Source organism: Acipenser ruthenus, chromosome 31, assembly GCF_902713425.1.
Source record: "Acipenser ruthenus chromosome 31, fAciRut3.2 maternal haplotype, whole genome shotgun sequence".
NCBI lineage: Eukaryota > Metazoa > Chordata > Actinopteri > Acipenseriformes > Acipenseridae > Acipenser > Acipenser ruthenus.
In genome coordinates this window covers 15,048,772-15,063,912 of record NC_081219.1, presented here as the reverse complement: position 1 = coordinate 15,063,912, position 15,141 = coordinate 15,048,772, and the positions used below count along the sequence as shown (strand labels likewise).

General features: G+C 44.8%; 2 protein-coding genes across 7 annotated transcripts in view; one reads left to right on the top strand and one right to left on the bottom strand.

Annotated features, from left to right (window-relative positions):
* LOC117396871 (microtubule organization protein AKNA) overlaps positions 1 to 2,977 on the top strand; it is a 20,565-nt gene extending 17,588 nt beyond the window's left edge. For all 3 annotated transcript variants that reach the window (XM_059005707.1, XM_059005708.1, XM_059005709.1), the window contains exon 23: positions 155 to 2,977. In XM_059005707.1, coding sequence (XP_058861690.1) covers positions 155 to 440 — 286 coding nt within the window. In that variant the 3' untranslated portion in view covers positions 441 to 2,977. The remainder of the gene's footprint in view (positions 1 to 154) is intronic.
* The window catches only part of LOC117396870 (syntaxin-binding protein 1), a 25,623-nt gene continuing 13,221 nt past the window's right edge, over positions 2,740 to 15,141 (bottom strand). Inside the window, exons 12-20 of one of the 4 annotated variants that reach the window (XR_009309612.1) lie at positions 14,914 to 14,979; positions 14,197 to 14,277; positions 13,959 to 14,097; positions 13,010 to 13,119; positions 12,027 to 12,128; positions 11,474 to 11,559; positions 10,451 to 10,605; positions 4,731 to 4,869; positions 2,740 to 4,698 (exon numbers count right to left, since the gene is read on the bottom strand). Coding sequence is in view for 2 of the 4 variants with exons in the window: in XM_059005710.1 (XP_058861693.1) it covers positions 8,014 to 8,123; positions 10,451 to 10,605; positions 11,474 to 11,559; positions 12,027 to 12,128; positions 13,010 to 13,119; positions 13,959 to 14,097; positions 14,197 to 14,277; positions 14,914 to 14,979 (849 nt within the window). In the remaining 2 variants the exon portion in view is untranslated. Of the gene's footprint in view, positions 4,870 to 7,997; positions 8,124 to 10,450; positions 10,606 to 11,473; positions 11,560 to 12,026; positions 12,129 to 13,009; positions 13,120 to 13,958; positions 14,098 to 14,196; positions 14,278 to 14,913; positions 14,980 to 15,141 lie in introns of all 4 variants that reach the window. The other 3 variants (XR_009309613.1, XM_059005710.1, XM_059005711.1) reach the window with 3 other exon arrangements.

The window sequence follows — 15,141 nt, the reverse complement described above, 5'->3', positions numbered from 1 at the left end:
ATACCGCTCAATCAGAAGGGAAAAATATAAGGAGGTATAGATAGTAAACTGAACTTAGTGTCTTCTAGTTATTAAAATTCATGCAAATATCTTCATGAAATTGACTATACACTTCTGCTATATTAAATCCCATGTCCCACCTCTCCCCACACAGGTATTTCTCCACCCCTGCTTCAAAGACCCCGCCCCCTTCCCCAGAGTCCCGCCTCTACTGGTCAACGGGCCTGCTTGAGCTGCAGCCCGAGCCAGGGGTCAAGGGTCAGCGACGGCGTCGGCGGTCACTCACGCTGGACAGCACAGAGGTGGACACTCTCAGCCGCTCCCTGAGCCGAGCCGTGGAGGCGGCGCAAAGCATGAGGCTGACCACCGGCCGCATGGCTCGCTCGCTGACCACTGAGCTGAGCCGGAGCTCCCCGCTGCGCCAGTCCTTCCTGTACTGAGGAGGGGGCGAGAGGGGGGGCGTTGGAACGCAGCTGGATTTCCAGGTCGGCTCGTGAACGAAGCCACAGCAAAATTACCTCAGGTACTAATTCTTCAGATGAGGTGCTCCCAGTCAGGTGAGGATCGTTGGTGTCGATCGGGCTGGTTTTACAATTCAGAGTGAAACAAGTGAAGAAACGCTGTGATGATTTCCTGCTTTTCTTTGACTCTGCGAAGAACAGCGATCCACGCAAACCCAAGCAGCTGTGTCTGTGTTTCACTCTGAATGCTGAATTAGCCCAGTGAACACCAAGCACCCTGACCTATGGAGAGCTGGATCTGAATAATCGAGTGACCGATTCATGCAGCTCTCTCAGGTACTCAGGAATGGATCAGGCTGTGTCCATGAAGCACTGCTGTTGTCTTGTGAATGCAGCCTGATCATCTTTACTTAGCGTAATAAGCACTGCACTGAACGTCTGTATGCAGTATGTGTGCAGACTCAATCTAGAGAGGAAGCGAATGGACAGCCCCTCGTGGGTATGGAGAGGTATGAGATCACTTGGGGTGGCATTCAGTGGTACGAGGGGTACTTTAAGAAATCTTTTTCGATTTCTGTCTTTAGTTTCGGGCCCGTGACTCTGCACTGTGGCGAGTCTGATTAAGCTCTGCTGGAGTTGCAAATCAAACTGGGTGTTGAATCAGGAATCGCTCACAGGGCTGTGCAGTGGGATTCTTAATGCTTCCCCTGCGCTCACAGAGGCTAGGCTAGTGTCTATGAGGCACAAGGCAATAAGTAACCCACAGGTCCGCACTGTGAAAGCGCTACAGCCATCAAAACTGCGACGTACTGGGGGTGGATGAAGGGCTGTCAGGGTCATCCATGGCTGCTCTGTGAACCCTTAGGACTGCCAGCATATTAACACTTCATTTTTACACAGCACTAAATGCACGCGGTGACGGCAAAAAATAAACATTTCAGAGTTTCATTGTTGAGCATAAACTCTGTACGAAGAGCGTGTGCTCCTCAGAATTGATCAGTTTTCGAATGAAGAAGCTCGTGTAATGATATCGCAGAGCCTGTGTAGACTGTAAGGTAATGGCAGGGGAGCAGAACGCCGGCTCGGCTTGACGTTAATAAGATCTGGCAGGGCTGGTACTTGCAGTTCCAGGGTTCAGACCAAATCATTTCAACAGGACCAAATAGGACTTCATTAATCGGACCAATAAGAAAAAACTGATCGCCTGTCATAGTTAATCTCAAGAGGCCTGTGGGGCGTTTTTATCAGGAATGCTGGACTGGTCAAACACTTCTGAAGAGCGCTCAGATTTTCATGTTTTTAATTGTTTTTATTTTACTATTTTTTGCACTGTGTTTAATTGTAATTAGTAAGTTATTTCGGGCAAGTGTGTGTGTGGGGGAGTTTTGTGTGCAAGTCAGTATTTTATGTATGTAAATGTAGACATTCCATATTTGAATGACTTTCATATCATAGCAGTAGCATATCCACCCCACCTGCAGGGTGCAGCTGCTGCAGCAATGTGAACGCATTATTAGAGAGAGTATTTTTGCTAATTTTACAAATTGTTAACGAGATATTTTTCTACTGAATGGAAGCAATAAGTATTACCTGATTTCGTTTTTTGTATCAATGCAGGGCCCACTGGCCCCCTTTTTACCTTTGTAAGAATGTAAAAAACAAAAGCATAAAATCTAAATTCTGAATTCATATTTTGTACGGCATACATTTGTGTACAGTTGCATCAGATTGTTGTCATTACTGGGGACGTGGGTGGACCGCATTCTGAAAGGGAATTGCATTTTGGTTTAGTGAACCCATTTAATCTGAATGCATTTATTAGCATCTTCAGCAGCGCAGTTACAGTATAGTAACACACCATGTTAGGGTGTTGGCAAGACTCCTACTGGGAAACCAACAGCACTGCATCAACATCCCAGTGTGCTTTGCAGGTCTCCCATCCAAGTCCTAACCGTGCAAACCTTTGCTTAGCTTCAGTCAGCTGGTTTGGGTCTCCGACATCACATTACAGGTAATAACTTCTACAGTGCTCCCTCGTTATTTCACAATCCCATAATGCATTCAGGGTGAGTACATCCTTTCAGTAAACTGTACTGCGCTGCTCTAGAATGGCCCGTCAGTGACTCACTATTTTCAATGCTTCCCTCCTTTTCATGTGCAAGACAAACAGTGAGGCAGCACTGTACCTGAACCCTAAAAAAACAAGAATGAATTCATTATGAATCATCTAATCAATCAATTGATGGCATAAAAAAGTATTGATGAGCTTTTCAGTCCACTTTGTATGGAAGTGAATTTATTAGACAGCTTTAGTACATCGGTACATGTGTAGTACAGGTGTTTGTGCTTCACCACTTTGTAGACATATAATCCCAACATGATAAACGGGATCAAGACAGACTAACTTTAATTTTTTTTTTCTTCTGATAAATAACTTTTTGATATAAATCAGTCGTTTGACACGGTGATTCTATACAACAGCAAAAAAAAAAAATGGAAAAAAACAAAACAAACATTTATAAGCATCGCATGACAAAAAAACAACACTCCGTGCGTTTACAGCCTTTGTCTTTTTCCCTGGGGAAAATAAAAACAGATTAAAGAAAGCAGGAATTTCCAAAGCCTCTAGCCAATGGAAGATGTTTCGGTGCACAGACAAACAAAAAGACCGGATTTTCATGAAACCACGACAGCTTACTTAAACACATCACTGACACAGCGGGGAGGAACATACAGGTACTAGCAAAAGGAAAGGTACACTACTTCACAGTCAAGTTATCACTAGGGAGACTATTAACATCAGCGAAGAGCAGACACACGACACAATTCAGTGCATGAACGATAAACCTCAACACTAACCAATAATAACAGGACTTCATTTTACTAAATACAATACTGAAAGACGATCGGCCCTTTTTATTTTAAAAGTTTGCAAGCAATCAACTCTTTGACACTACACGTTTAATATATGGACTTCGTGGTTTGTTTTTTTTTCATATATATACACGAGAAGTTCTTCTGTTTGTTAATCGATGGAGGAATCCGGCGCACAGCCGAGCGCGTGTAAGTTTTTTCAGCGGAAGTTCTTTAGCGAAGCCCAGCCTACACCAGGATCCGTCTCCAGAAACATGCTTCCAGACAAAGTGTTTCCTCGTGTCTGCTGGATGTTTCTGTGTTTCCAGAAACAAGGAAACATGTTTACTGGAGCACACCTGGGTTGTGCTTTGAGAAACATTTTACCTTTGGCCAATCAGGACAGACTATGAGTCATCGATCATGTGACTATGCGAAGTTTCCCGATTTTGAAGTTTCCTGACATTTTTTGAAGCAGGATGTTTCCTTGTGGAAGCTGGGCTTTACACTTCCTTCTCTGGAAACCCTGGATACAGAAGCATGATCTGCAGACCTTGGTTTCCTTCGCTACTGAAAATAAAACTGGACTGACAAACGGTCAACTACCGTAGCAACATATCCATCACACAGAGACTGGCCGCCAGAGCCCGTCTCTCACCGTTTCCGCTAACAAAAACCTAAAATAAATATAAAACGGTCTGGGTTTAGAACTTGAATTCCAAAAATAAATAAATACATAAATAAATAATGTTAAATTAACGACATTGTCTCAGTTTTGAAAGAGTTTGTGGTCTGCTGAGAGCTACACCACTTTGCGTAACAGTTGGTCGCGAACGATATTTTTTTGTAGGTCATGAATCTCCAGTTTGGTTCAGGACTAACCGAAGTCTAACTCGTTGTATTCTGTGTTCTGGGCTGCCATTAGCATCGCAGTGTTCTGGCTGGCTCCGGTCAGAACTCATTCCTCCACTGATCATCAGAAACAACAAACCAAACAATAGAAAGTGTACACTACCGAGCAAAACAAAGAAACAAGTCAGATCTCTTGCAGTTTCTAGCAGGTCTCGTAGAGCATACAATGTTACATTTGCAGTTCAAAGTGGCCGTAAAATATTTGATTTCTTAAACTCAATTGCATCCATCAACAAAGAAGAAAACAAAGCAGGAACCCAGCAGGTTTCGAGCAACATTATTTTTCTTGGTTTTTGTTTCAACATTTTACACCTTTTTGTTACAGTTTTAAATGCTGTGTCATGCTGTTTCAGCACAATGCATACACGATATTTACTGAGATCATGATGTCAGCAGACAGCAGGTCTTCTGATTGGTTGATGTTGGAGGGTTCTAGAACGGGTGGGAAGGAGGATGGGAGAGGGAGAGGGAGAGGGAGAGGGAGGATAGGGGAGTTATCTGCAGGAACAAAGGGGAATGGCAGGGAGCAGAAGAGAAGAACGTCTCGGTGGTTGTTTTTAGCTGGCCGGCTGCTCCTCGTCTGGCTTATTCATTCGCTTTAGAGCTTCCAGTAACTTCGTGGGAGTGAAGACGTGGGTGGAGCCTGCAGAGGACGGGACCAATCAGGAGAGAGTGACCAGCGTTAGAGACTTCCAGAGAAGGAAGGCAGCGGAAATGCATTTCCAGCTTTCAAAGAAACTCAAATAAAAAGCAAAATGAAACATGAAAAGAACTTAACAAGGCGCTGACGCCCTACAAATCTGCCGTCTGGTTGTGTAGATTTTCTTGCCATTGTTTTTACGTGGCCAGGTTCCGCCTAACTTGGCAGTAGCTAACAAGGTTCAGGACAAGCAGTAAAACTGGAACCATTTTGATTCCTGCAGAGAGACTCCACTGATGGGCTGGACTGCAGCCTAGGCTCTAGCCTCATCTTCACTTCACTGCCAGCATATAGTTAGACTCTGAGCCACAGAACTGCTGTTCTGTTTTCAGTCTGCGCTACACCACACTGTAAAAGCATCACAGACACAGTCACAGGTTTGTTGTAAACAGCCTGAATTAGATCCTGTTTACTTCTATCCCGGGACCAGATAAGTGTTTCATTAACACATTAAAAAAATATATACAACAGCGAGCTTCCAGTGAATTAATACATAGGTTGTTCGGGGGGGGGGAACAAATCTGTAAAACAACTAACACAAAGAGTCCTTTAAATTAAACAAGAAGGTGGCTATTTGAATAGAGAGTAACACAGCTCAGGGCAGAGCTGAAAACTATTCATATTGCTAAATATCTTTTACAGGGCGAATAACTCTCAGCAAAAAAAAAAAAAAAAACACGATCAATAAGGAACCTAGTATTTGTAAAAAAAAAATAAAAAAACATTATATATATATATGTAAGCTGAAAACACATTTCCAAAACAATATTATTCTTTGATTTTTGATTTTCTCTATTTAAAAGATGCTCTTTCTTGTGAGATATCATTCCAGTCACGAAGCTGCAGGTTTCTCTGCGTTGCTCTTATAACCCTTCAGCGTGCGAATAGTCCGCGCCCCTTCACTACCCTACCACATGACAGTGCTGGGATCGCCTGAACCAGTACGTTTCACAAGAATCGCTGCCTCGCCCCTTTCCCATTCTTCATCCCAGTGTGCTATCACAACCAGCCCCGTTCTGTGCGAATTGCATTTATCAACAAACAAACAAAATGCGACCTTTATAACAACAACCTGTTTTTGAAACGTCTGTGTCATTCTAATATGGATAAACGAGGGGATTTTGTCTGCTTGTCTGCCTGTTATACAGAAGGATACACAAGACAGCTGATGCACTATCCTTGCACTATTGCACTGCCGTCATGTCATCGTAGGTACAACTTGTCTTCATCCTACATTGCTGTCTTATATTACTGTGGTAAACTACACTGTAACCTTGTATTGCCCTGTAACACCTGTAAGTCGCCTTGGATAAAGGCTTCTGTCAAATAAACTAATAAGATTAAAAAGGGTTTGCAGGACTCCGTCCACCACCAGGCTATTCTGCATGCGTGCAGGTCACTGTCTTCCTGGGACAGCAGAAGTGGGGCTCGCGGTCTTCAAATCTCTATTGAAATGTGACCTGGTTCACTATTCTTATTACAACCATGTGATGTGCTATTATGCTGCAGTAAAGCCTCTCGGACCACAGCGTTGTGCAAGGCGCTATATAACTCGGCAGTACTGTCTGCCTGGGTATATGGAGAACATGTAGGCTATTGAAGACAGACCACAGTATGGAAAGGGTTATTTTTAGACACACAACATTGAAAGAATAGAAGAAAAGTGACTGAAACAGATAAATCCACGATACATTGGTGCCTCTTACGTGTGTGTGTGTGTATGCATGCACTATATATATATATATATACATACATATATATATAACGAAGACATCGTGGAGTTTACATGCTGTACAGTCACTTTTCTTATAGAAACAGTGCTTTAAAAGCAGGAGAAATCTGCAGCTTTACCCCCCGTGAGCGGAAATGCTAGACAGGAACACTAGATTCCCAGTAAGTGCTTAACGAAGCGTAACCATGGCTGCCTGAACGCACTGTTCAGTGTGGCAGTATGAGCGACAGACTCCATACTGAACATGGGAACAGGGCCACTGGAAAACACAAAGAGAAGGATACTGCTTTAGCAGAGCCGCTGCGCACACCTGCCATACTCTAGGAAGAGAGGAGCCCTGAAGGATAATGGGAGCGGGCGTCGCCCACAGTGTACAAAATGCAGGGGGAGGGGGGGTGGTCTCAGGGGGTGTGGCCTCAAGGGGGTGTGATCTCAAGGGGGTGCGATCTCAAGGGGTGTGGTCTCATGGGGTGTGGTCTCAAGGGGTGTGGTCTCAAGGGGTGTGGTCTCATGTGGTGTGTGGTCTCGGGTGTGTGGTCTCAAGGGGTGTGGTCTCATGGGGTGTGGTCTCATGGGGTGTGGTCTCACAGGGTGTGGTCTCAGGGGGGTGTGGTCTCAAGGGGGTGTGGTCTCAAGGGGGTGTGGTCTCACGGGGTGTGTGGTTTTAAGCCTGTTATCCTTTTGTTGTATTCCAACAGTATTTCAGATGAACAAGCCAGGGGTTGTCTTTTGCTAAAGCATATCAAGAGAACATCTGAACATTCTCAACCTTCAGACTGCAGAGAATTCCTAAAGAAAAGGGGGTTTGTTTCGATTCAAACGTTTTGTTTGTGGATAAAAACTGAAGGCATGTCCGCAGAGACGCTAGCCTTCCATCACAACAGGTATAAACACAGCTCTGCTTGCTAAAACCTGAGCTGATATACAGTACAGTACTAAAGAATAAACTTTAGCTAATTTCAACGAGATGTCAATGTCAAAAAATCCTTTGAAACCTTTTTTTTTTTTAAATCGCTACTACTGAACAGTTTTGATCCACCATGAAAACGTTTTAATAATAATTAAAAAATGAGATCGATTCTAAATCCTTAGCAGCCTAAAGATCAGAAAGATGCAAGAAAATGAGGCGGTGATGGAAGTGACAGTGGAGAGACAGTGCTAAATAAACAAAGACAATCACAAAACAACAACACAACGAATACTACTACTAATAAATACAATGATAAAAATGAATCTCCGAATAGAGAGAATCACAGGAGAGTAGTGCATTGTTATAATATGATAAAGAAAGCCCTTCTCGAATTGATGCAGAAGAGTTTCTTTGTGAAGCTGCTTTTACTTTTTCATTGTGCCCCTCACTCCTCTTTGGGAGCTTGATCCTCAAATGAGACCTTTGAGGACTCTCTGAAGTCCGGGTGCTGCAGGTCCATTAGAAATTTGGTGGGAGTGAGCATGTGGGTAGAACCTGCAGAGGAACAGAGGCCGACTGACGTTTATTTTATCCGCATGCCAAATTTACTGCATTGCGCCCAGGGCTTGCCAAACCAGGCACCAGAGCACCATTCCAGCAGCCTATCACTCAATCTGTACCAACCTGCCCCTCAATAAGATACAGCACAGTATAACGGACACCTTGCTCAGGAGAATACAATAGCGTGTATCCAGCTGGGGCTGCACTATTTTAGTTTATTGTATCTAACAAGGCATTCATTAAATAAATATACATTTGATTGACTAATATTGGCTCCCTTTTTAAAAAATGTAAAAATAAATGACATAAACCTGGATTTTTTAAAACAAATCTTGTTGTGCCTCCTCAATTTGACTAGTCATTACTTATTTTACCTGGCAAACAAACAAACAAACAGATGTCACATTTATACAGTTATGCCTTATTTAGGACCAGATTGCAACGGAACCATGTACTGGAATTCGGCCATTGGTTTCAGATTTGGTCAGCCTTGATGCCCACACTGTTATTATTCATATAATCCTACTTCATAGAAGGAAAATCAACTTCAATAAAATTGAAATATGAATATATACGGGTATTAACTGGCATGCGATAGATAAAAGAGGAAAAGAAAAGATGTATTGAGACTTTCTGTCCTCGCTGGACCTCCCTATTACCCACCCACCTCCCTGCCTACATTACCGGGCAGAGCTTTCAACTCTATCCTGAGGCTTTAAGGGCTGACAGAAGGCCTCAGGCCCACTGGTGTCAAAGGGAACGCAGTTGGTCCAGAGAAGTAAACAGCATGTTGATTTTCACCATGTCCAAGAACTGTTTACTTTTAGAGGGCAGAACTCTACTCCCAGGCTTCGAGACCTAGACGGTATGCTTCATGACTAGACTAAGATTCAGACTTAAACTCAGATTAGAAACCAGTAAACAACCTTCGTTGGAGGTTTCCACGGAAGTTCACTTATTTTCCGGAAAGCCGTGATGTAATACTCTGGGGATGCTAAGCACACAAACTCAAACCGTTAGGCTGACAGTGACGACAGGCCGGCTGCAGCCTGCAGGCTCAAGTACAGCAAGGCCTGTAAACAGATGAGGACCCAGCAGACAGGGAAAGGGCTCAACAGACACACCAACACACTTACGAGGAGACGTTTGGGGCTGTAATTCAAGAACAGCAGTTTAAACAGACAACAAGCAAACACAAACACTGAAAAGAAATGATCTACATACATTTATACTCTATAGACATGACTCACACATCGATGTATATTATACATTTTTACATAAAACATGCGATTTATCAGGCGTTTATAGGTGCTACTTTAATAACTTCATGCTTTCTGGAACAGGCGATAGCTACAATTTAAAAATAAATAAAATAACGCATTACATATTTTGCTACAAATGTTATGATGCAGATTCAGAAAGCAGGCACAGTAAAGAGTCAGAGAGAGCAAGCACACACTGGTCAGCTGGTCAGCAGCACAAAGGGGTCAAGTGCCCCGTTACCAAACAAGTGTTAACGTTAACCACGGTATATTTTGATAGCATGTCCATACAGCCTCCATGCATTTTACCGTTTGATTCCCTGTCCCGTTCCACCCCCCCACCCCAAACATCAATTAATAAAAGTCAGATTAAAAACCGGGAGGCAGCTGAACGGATCTGATTGTTATGAGAATTGGCAAGCTGCTGATATTGAAAGTAAACACCTCTACTGCTGCTGGCTGGCATCCTAGTAACAGGTTTGACGATGGAGATGCTGATCAAGACACTGAGATGTAGTGCACCTTTGTGCTGGGCTTTAGTTGTTTTTTTGTGTGGCGGTACTTGGGATCCTGTACTAAACAAGTACAGGGAAATCATCTGTACGCCCCCGTCATCCGAGTAGGAGTGCATTAGATTATGGTGCTGCAGTTAAGCAGTGTTACTGTATAGAGACGTGGACACGCACGGCTGCGAAGAGCTGCTGTTTCTCAATCAATCTCTGCTTCATGCATCTAATTTAAACATCCACTAGCTCTGATGCTCTGATAGGCTTCTGTGCATTACAAGCTGCTGTTCAAATCTAAATAGCGCATCATTGTTTGCATGACTGAGTACGTCCGAGTATTGGTTTACATTAAAAAAAAACCACTTGTGACACTTTGCTCTGTTATCCAACCATTTGAAGAAATCCCCCCACAGTTTCCTAAAAAGCACAGCAGCTAAACCCTGTGCACAGGCGGGCTGGAGGAAGCCGTGTTGATTTTCCCGCTGTGACCAGCTGACAGGTCAGTCGCAGACCCTGCTAGTTCTGATGCCCCTCCCCCTCGCAGGTCACTCACCAATGACGGCCTCCCACTTCCCGTTGGCCTGCGTGACCTCGTAGGCGCAGCGCATCTCGCTGAAGGACACGCCCCCGATGATGAAGACGATGACACGCGGCCCGGTCCGGTACTCCCCGGGGGTCTTGTTCTTGTGCCAGTGTCCGTAGCGAGCACTGCGGGGCAGCACAGCACAGCACAGCACAGTCACTCACTCGTTCCAAGAACATGCACTACACAATGGCACCCACTCCAGGGTTTCACAACATCCCTGTTTTAGGGATGATTATTGAACAGAAAGATACAGTGTCGAGTCTCTTGGAAAAGAGACTGTAATCTCAATGGGACTGCCCTGGTCAATTAAAGGTTACATTAAGCCCCTGGTGATGGGTTCTATTGCATTTCATTTTAAAAATCATTACAGACGATTTGATCTGGTCTAAAATCAATGATCCAGTCAGAACACAGGCCCAGCCCTCTGTCCCTGTCCCGAGCTGTGTGACTGGGTGGAAGCCTCCCTCCCCAATCCTAAAGCCAAGACGTGCTCCCACAGGGCGCGACTTCCCAAACAGGATTAACCAGGCCTTGGGTTTCTCTGGGACTTTATTCCAAGCACGTTAAGCAGTTAAGTTGCCGGTTCACCATCGGGGCTGAGTGGAGTGCAGTCTGACTGCCTGCAGCTCCCCCTCTCCTCAGACAGCATTGATCACAGTCAGATGGATACTAATGATTATTGATCCCCTCCCACATCCACTCACTCTCATCCACTGCTGCAGCGGCCGATGGAATGACTTTGCACCGCAGTCATAAATCAACACACACACACACACACTGCTGCACTGCCTAAGAGAATGGGTTTACACTGCAGTCAATAACAAAACACACACACACACGTACTGACTGGTGCACTGACTCGCACATCTGTGAACACATACTCTCAACAGTGTGATAGGGTCCAGATCAGCGTGCGTGCGTGCGTGCGTGTGGTCCACGCTACAGGCCCGGACGGCACAAGTCTCCTGCAGGTCTAGCAGCCCCTCTTACCTGACAGCGGTGGTGCTGAAGGAGGCAGAGGAGCGGGTGGAGATGTAAGGGTAGTGCTTCGTGTCCAGCTTGTCCTCAATGGCATCCTGTGGAGCAGCAGAGACACAGCGATCAATAGCAATGAGCACGCTGACCGTGTCACTGAGCTCAGAGACGTACTGCTGCCTGCCAGCCTGCCTGGGAATCAATAGCACCCCCCTCTCACTCCCTTCTCACCCCTCACCCTCTGCGGGTAGCAGGTTTGCTCATTCCCCAGTTTAGCACCCAGAGCCGTCATCGTTTAAAAAACGAGCACCTCCATTAAACATCTTTTAGTTTTGTAACGAGTAATGCGTTTCTGACATGTTTTTCTTCGGTCCTGATATATCGCAGGGCTGGATTTCCAATGTACAGTACTAGGTTTTGCAGTGTTTGGCAGGCTGTTGCTACAGTTTCCTGTAAGGTGGGATTCTAGTGTTGTGTGATTGACTGCTTGGTTGATTCGCTGATGCGTGGTTTCCTTGCTGTGATTAACAGATCAATGTGATGAAACCTGAAGCGCAGTCCTGCTCACCTCCATGATGTCCTTGACCACCGGTGTCCAGCGGGAGAGCTGGTAGGTCTGCTCGCTGATGCGCTCCTTGCGGTCAGGTTTGTTCCGGCGACGCAGGGTCGACTGCGGGGGTCAAACACACGACAGCACGTCACTCACTCCGGCTGTTACTGTGTTTTTGTTAAAACCAGAACACGGTGTATTCAGCAGAGGTTACGGGTAGTTTTTTTTGCTATGCTAGTTTTTTTTTTTTTTTATCTCCTTTCTGGTAACAAGAGCTCAGGCTAGCTACTGAGTGAGTCTCTTCCCTCTAATTATTCAGTGTTGTGTTCTAATTCATACTGTTGTATATCTAAAGCTGTTGAAGGGCCAGGTGTGTTGATGGGTTAAGAGTGCCTCAACTAAACCTGGAGCAGCGTTGCTGTAATGTGTTACTGGAGTGTGCAGGTGCCAGCAATCAGGCCGCTGCTGAATGTACACTGATAAAGCACGACTCCTGTCTCAGGTGAGATTCTCAGGTGAGATTCTCAGGTGAGTTTCTCAGGTGAGATTCTCAGGTGAGTTTCTCGGGTGAGTTTCTCAGGTGAGATTCTCAGGTGAGTTTCTCAGGTGAGTTTCTCATCGTGAGAGTCTCAGTTGAGATTTTCAGGTGAGTTTCTCAGGTGAGATTCTCGGGTGAGTTTCTCAGGTGAGATTCTCAGGTGAGTTTCTCAGGTGAGTTTCTCAGGTGAGATTCTCGGGTGAGTTTCTCAGGTGAGATTCTCAGGTGAGTTTCTCAGTTGAGATTCTCAGGTGAGTTTCTCAGGTGAGATTCTCAGGTGAGTTTCTCATCGTGAGATTCTCAGGTGAGTTTCTCATCGTGAGATTCTCAGTTGAGATTTTCAGGTGAGTTTCTCAGGTGAGATTCTCAGGTGAGTTTCTCATCGTGAGATTCTCAGGTGAGTTTCTCATCGTGAGATTCTCAGTTGAGATTTTCAGGTGAGTTTCTCAGGTGTGCCACTCACGTCGGTGACGATGGGCATCCCAAGGTGTGCCATGTTGGTGATAATCTCACTATCCTCCGGGGGGATCTGCGCGTGCTGGATCAGCTTGTTCAAATTCTCCTCCGTGATTCCTAAAAAACACAGACACAGAGGCACGGACACAAGGACAAAGAGGCACACACATACACAGAGGCACAGACACACAGACACAGACCCAGAGGCGCAGACACACATAGACACACAGGGGAAAAGTTAGTATTAAATAAGAAAAACAACTTAAAATTCTAATCCCAAATCCAAAGTAAAATCTAGAAGACATAAACTTCCCTTGATGAAGGCATGTTTGCCCTTTGTCTTGACTAAAGGGGTTATTTGATGGACCTGTACCCCGCTGGCTTTGATGATCCTATTGAAATGTGTGTGTTTGGATGATCCTGCATGAATTCCTATTGCAATGTGTGTGTTTGGATGATCCTGCATGAATTCCTATTGCAATGTGTGTGTTTGGATGATCCTGCATGAATTCCTATTGAAATGTGTGTGTTTGGATGATCCTGCATGAATTCCTATTGCAATGTGTGTGTTTGGATGATCCTGCATGAATTCCTATTGCAATGTGTGTGTTTGGATGATCCTGCATGAATTCCTATTGAAATGTGTGTGTTTGGATGATCCTGCATGAATTCCTATTGCAATGTGTGTGTTTGGATGATCCTGCATGAATTCCTATTGAAATGTGTGTGTTTGGATGATCCTGCATGAATTCCTATTGCAATGTGTGTGTTTGGATGATCCTGCATGAATTCCTATTGCAATGTGTGTGTTTGGATGATCCTGCATGAATTCCTATTGCAATGTGTGTGTTTGGATGATCCTGCATGAATTCCTATTGCAATGTGTGTGTTTGGATGATCCTGCATGAATTTCTATTGCAATGTGTGTGTTTGACGCTCCTGGATCGCAGGTGTACCGTTCTTGAGGAAGATGTAGAGCAGGATGATGCGGATCTTGTCGTAAGTGGAGACGTTGGCGTCCAGGAGGATGGGCACGATGGCCCTCATGGGGTCCTTGATCTTCTCTCCCTCTGCATCCGTGCCCATCGCCAGGTCCTGCCAGACAGAGAGGCAGCTGTTACACTGCATTCACACCAGGGAGCGGAAGAGCCACGGCTTTATACAACAGCAACGCGTTAGGTGAGGAACCCTTACCTGTTCCACGCGGCACAGCTTGTCCACAGTCCCTTGGTAGTGCTTCATGCAGTCCTCAGCCAGGTGCAGGTGAGTAGAGTACTGAAGAGAAGTGCACGCCGGTTACAAACATCTCACACCCAACAGCAATCCTGGGTTTTGAGTTTCTTTTTATTGCTGGATTGATTTAAGAATCCAAATGGATTCTTTTGCAAGAAGCATTCAATTAGCAAAATAAAAAAAAGCATTCTTTTGAAGTAAACCAGTGTGGATGAATCGTTTTGTATTATAAATGCATTCGATAAAAAACATTTATTCAAGTTCCAAATGCTGTGTGGGATACAGTCTTGACCAAATCCTCAGCTTCCTGTTTTTTCATTATATCCCTCGAACTTGATCGACTTTGTCAGTCCTTTCCGTAAGCCTTTGTAACACAGCCTAGCAGTGCTGTGTCAATTCATAACCTGATTCAATCCACAAATAAAAACGTGTGTTAAAATCTAGAAAGGGGAAGGGACGGGGCTGCAGTGCAAGAGAGAAGGACGTTTTGTTTAAAACGAGAAACGGGGCAGTTCAAATCAGGTTAAGACTCATTGAAGGTTTACATAAAGGCTAGAACCAACATGAAAAGTACATCTGTAGCAGAGGAAGGCTGCTAGCAATGGCCTTTCCATTCGAAAACTAAGATCCTGATCCAGCCCCAGACAAACGTCCTTGATCTTTACCAGCGCGGCTTACCTTACTGAGCTCCTTCTGATACTGCGGCATCTTCTTCAGCATCTGAGACAGGTCCCTCATGGTGGTCTGTGGAGTACAAGACCAGTGCATCGTGCTGCGTAACAGTGCTTGACAATCTGCAATCAGTACTGAACCTGGTCTGGTCCCAATGAGCTAATACACTTTTAGTTACGCTGCACCTGGGATTAGCAGTGATTACTAACGGTAGTCCAAGCAAGTGGGTCAAAC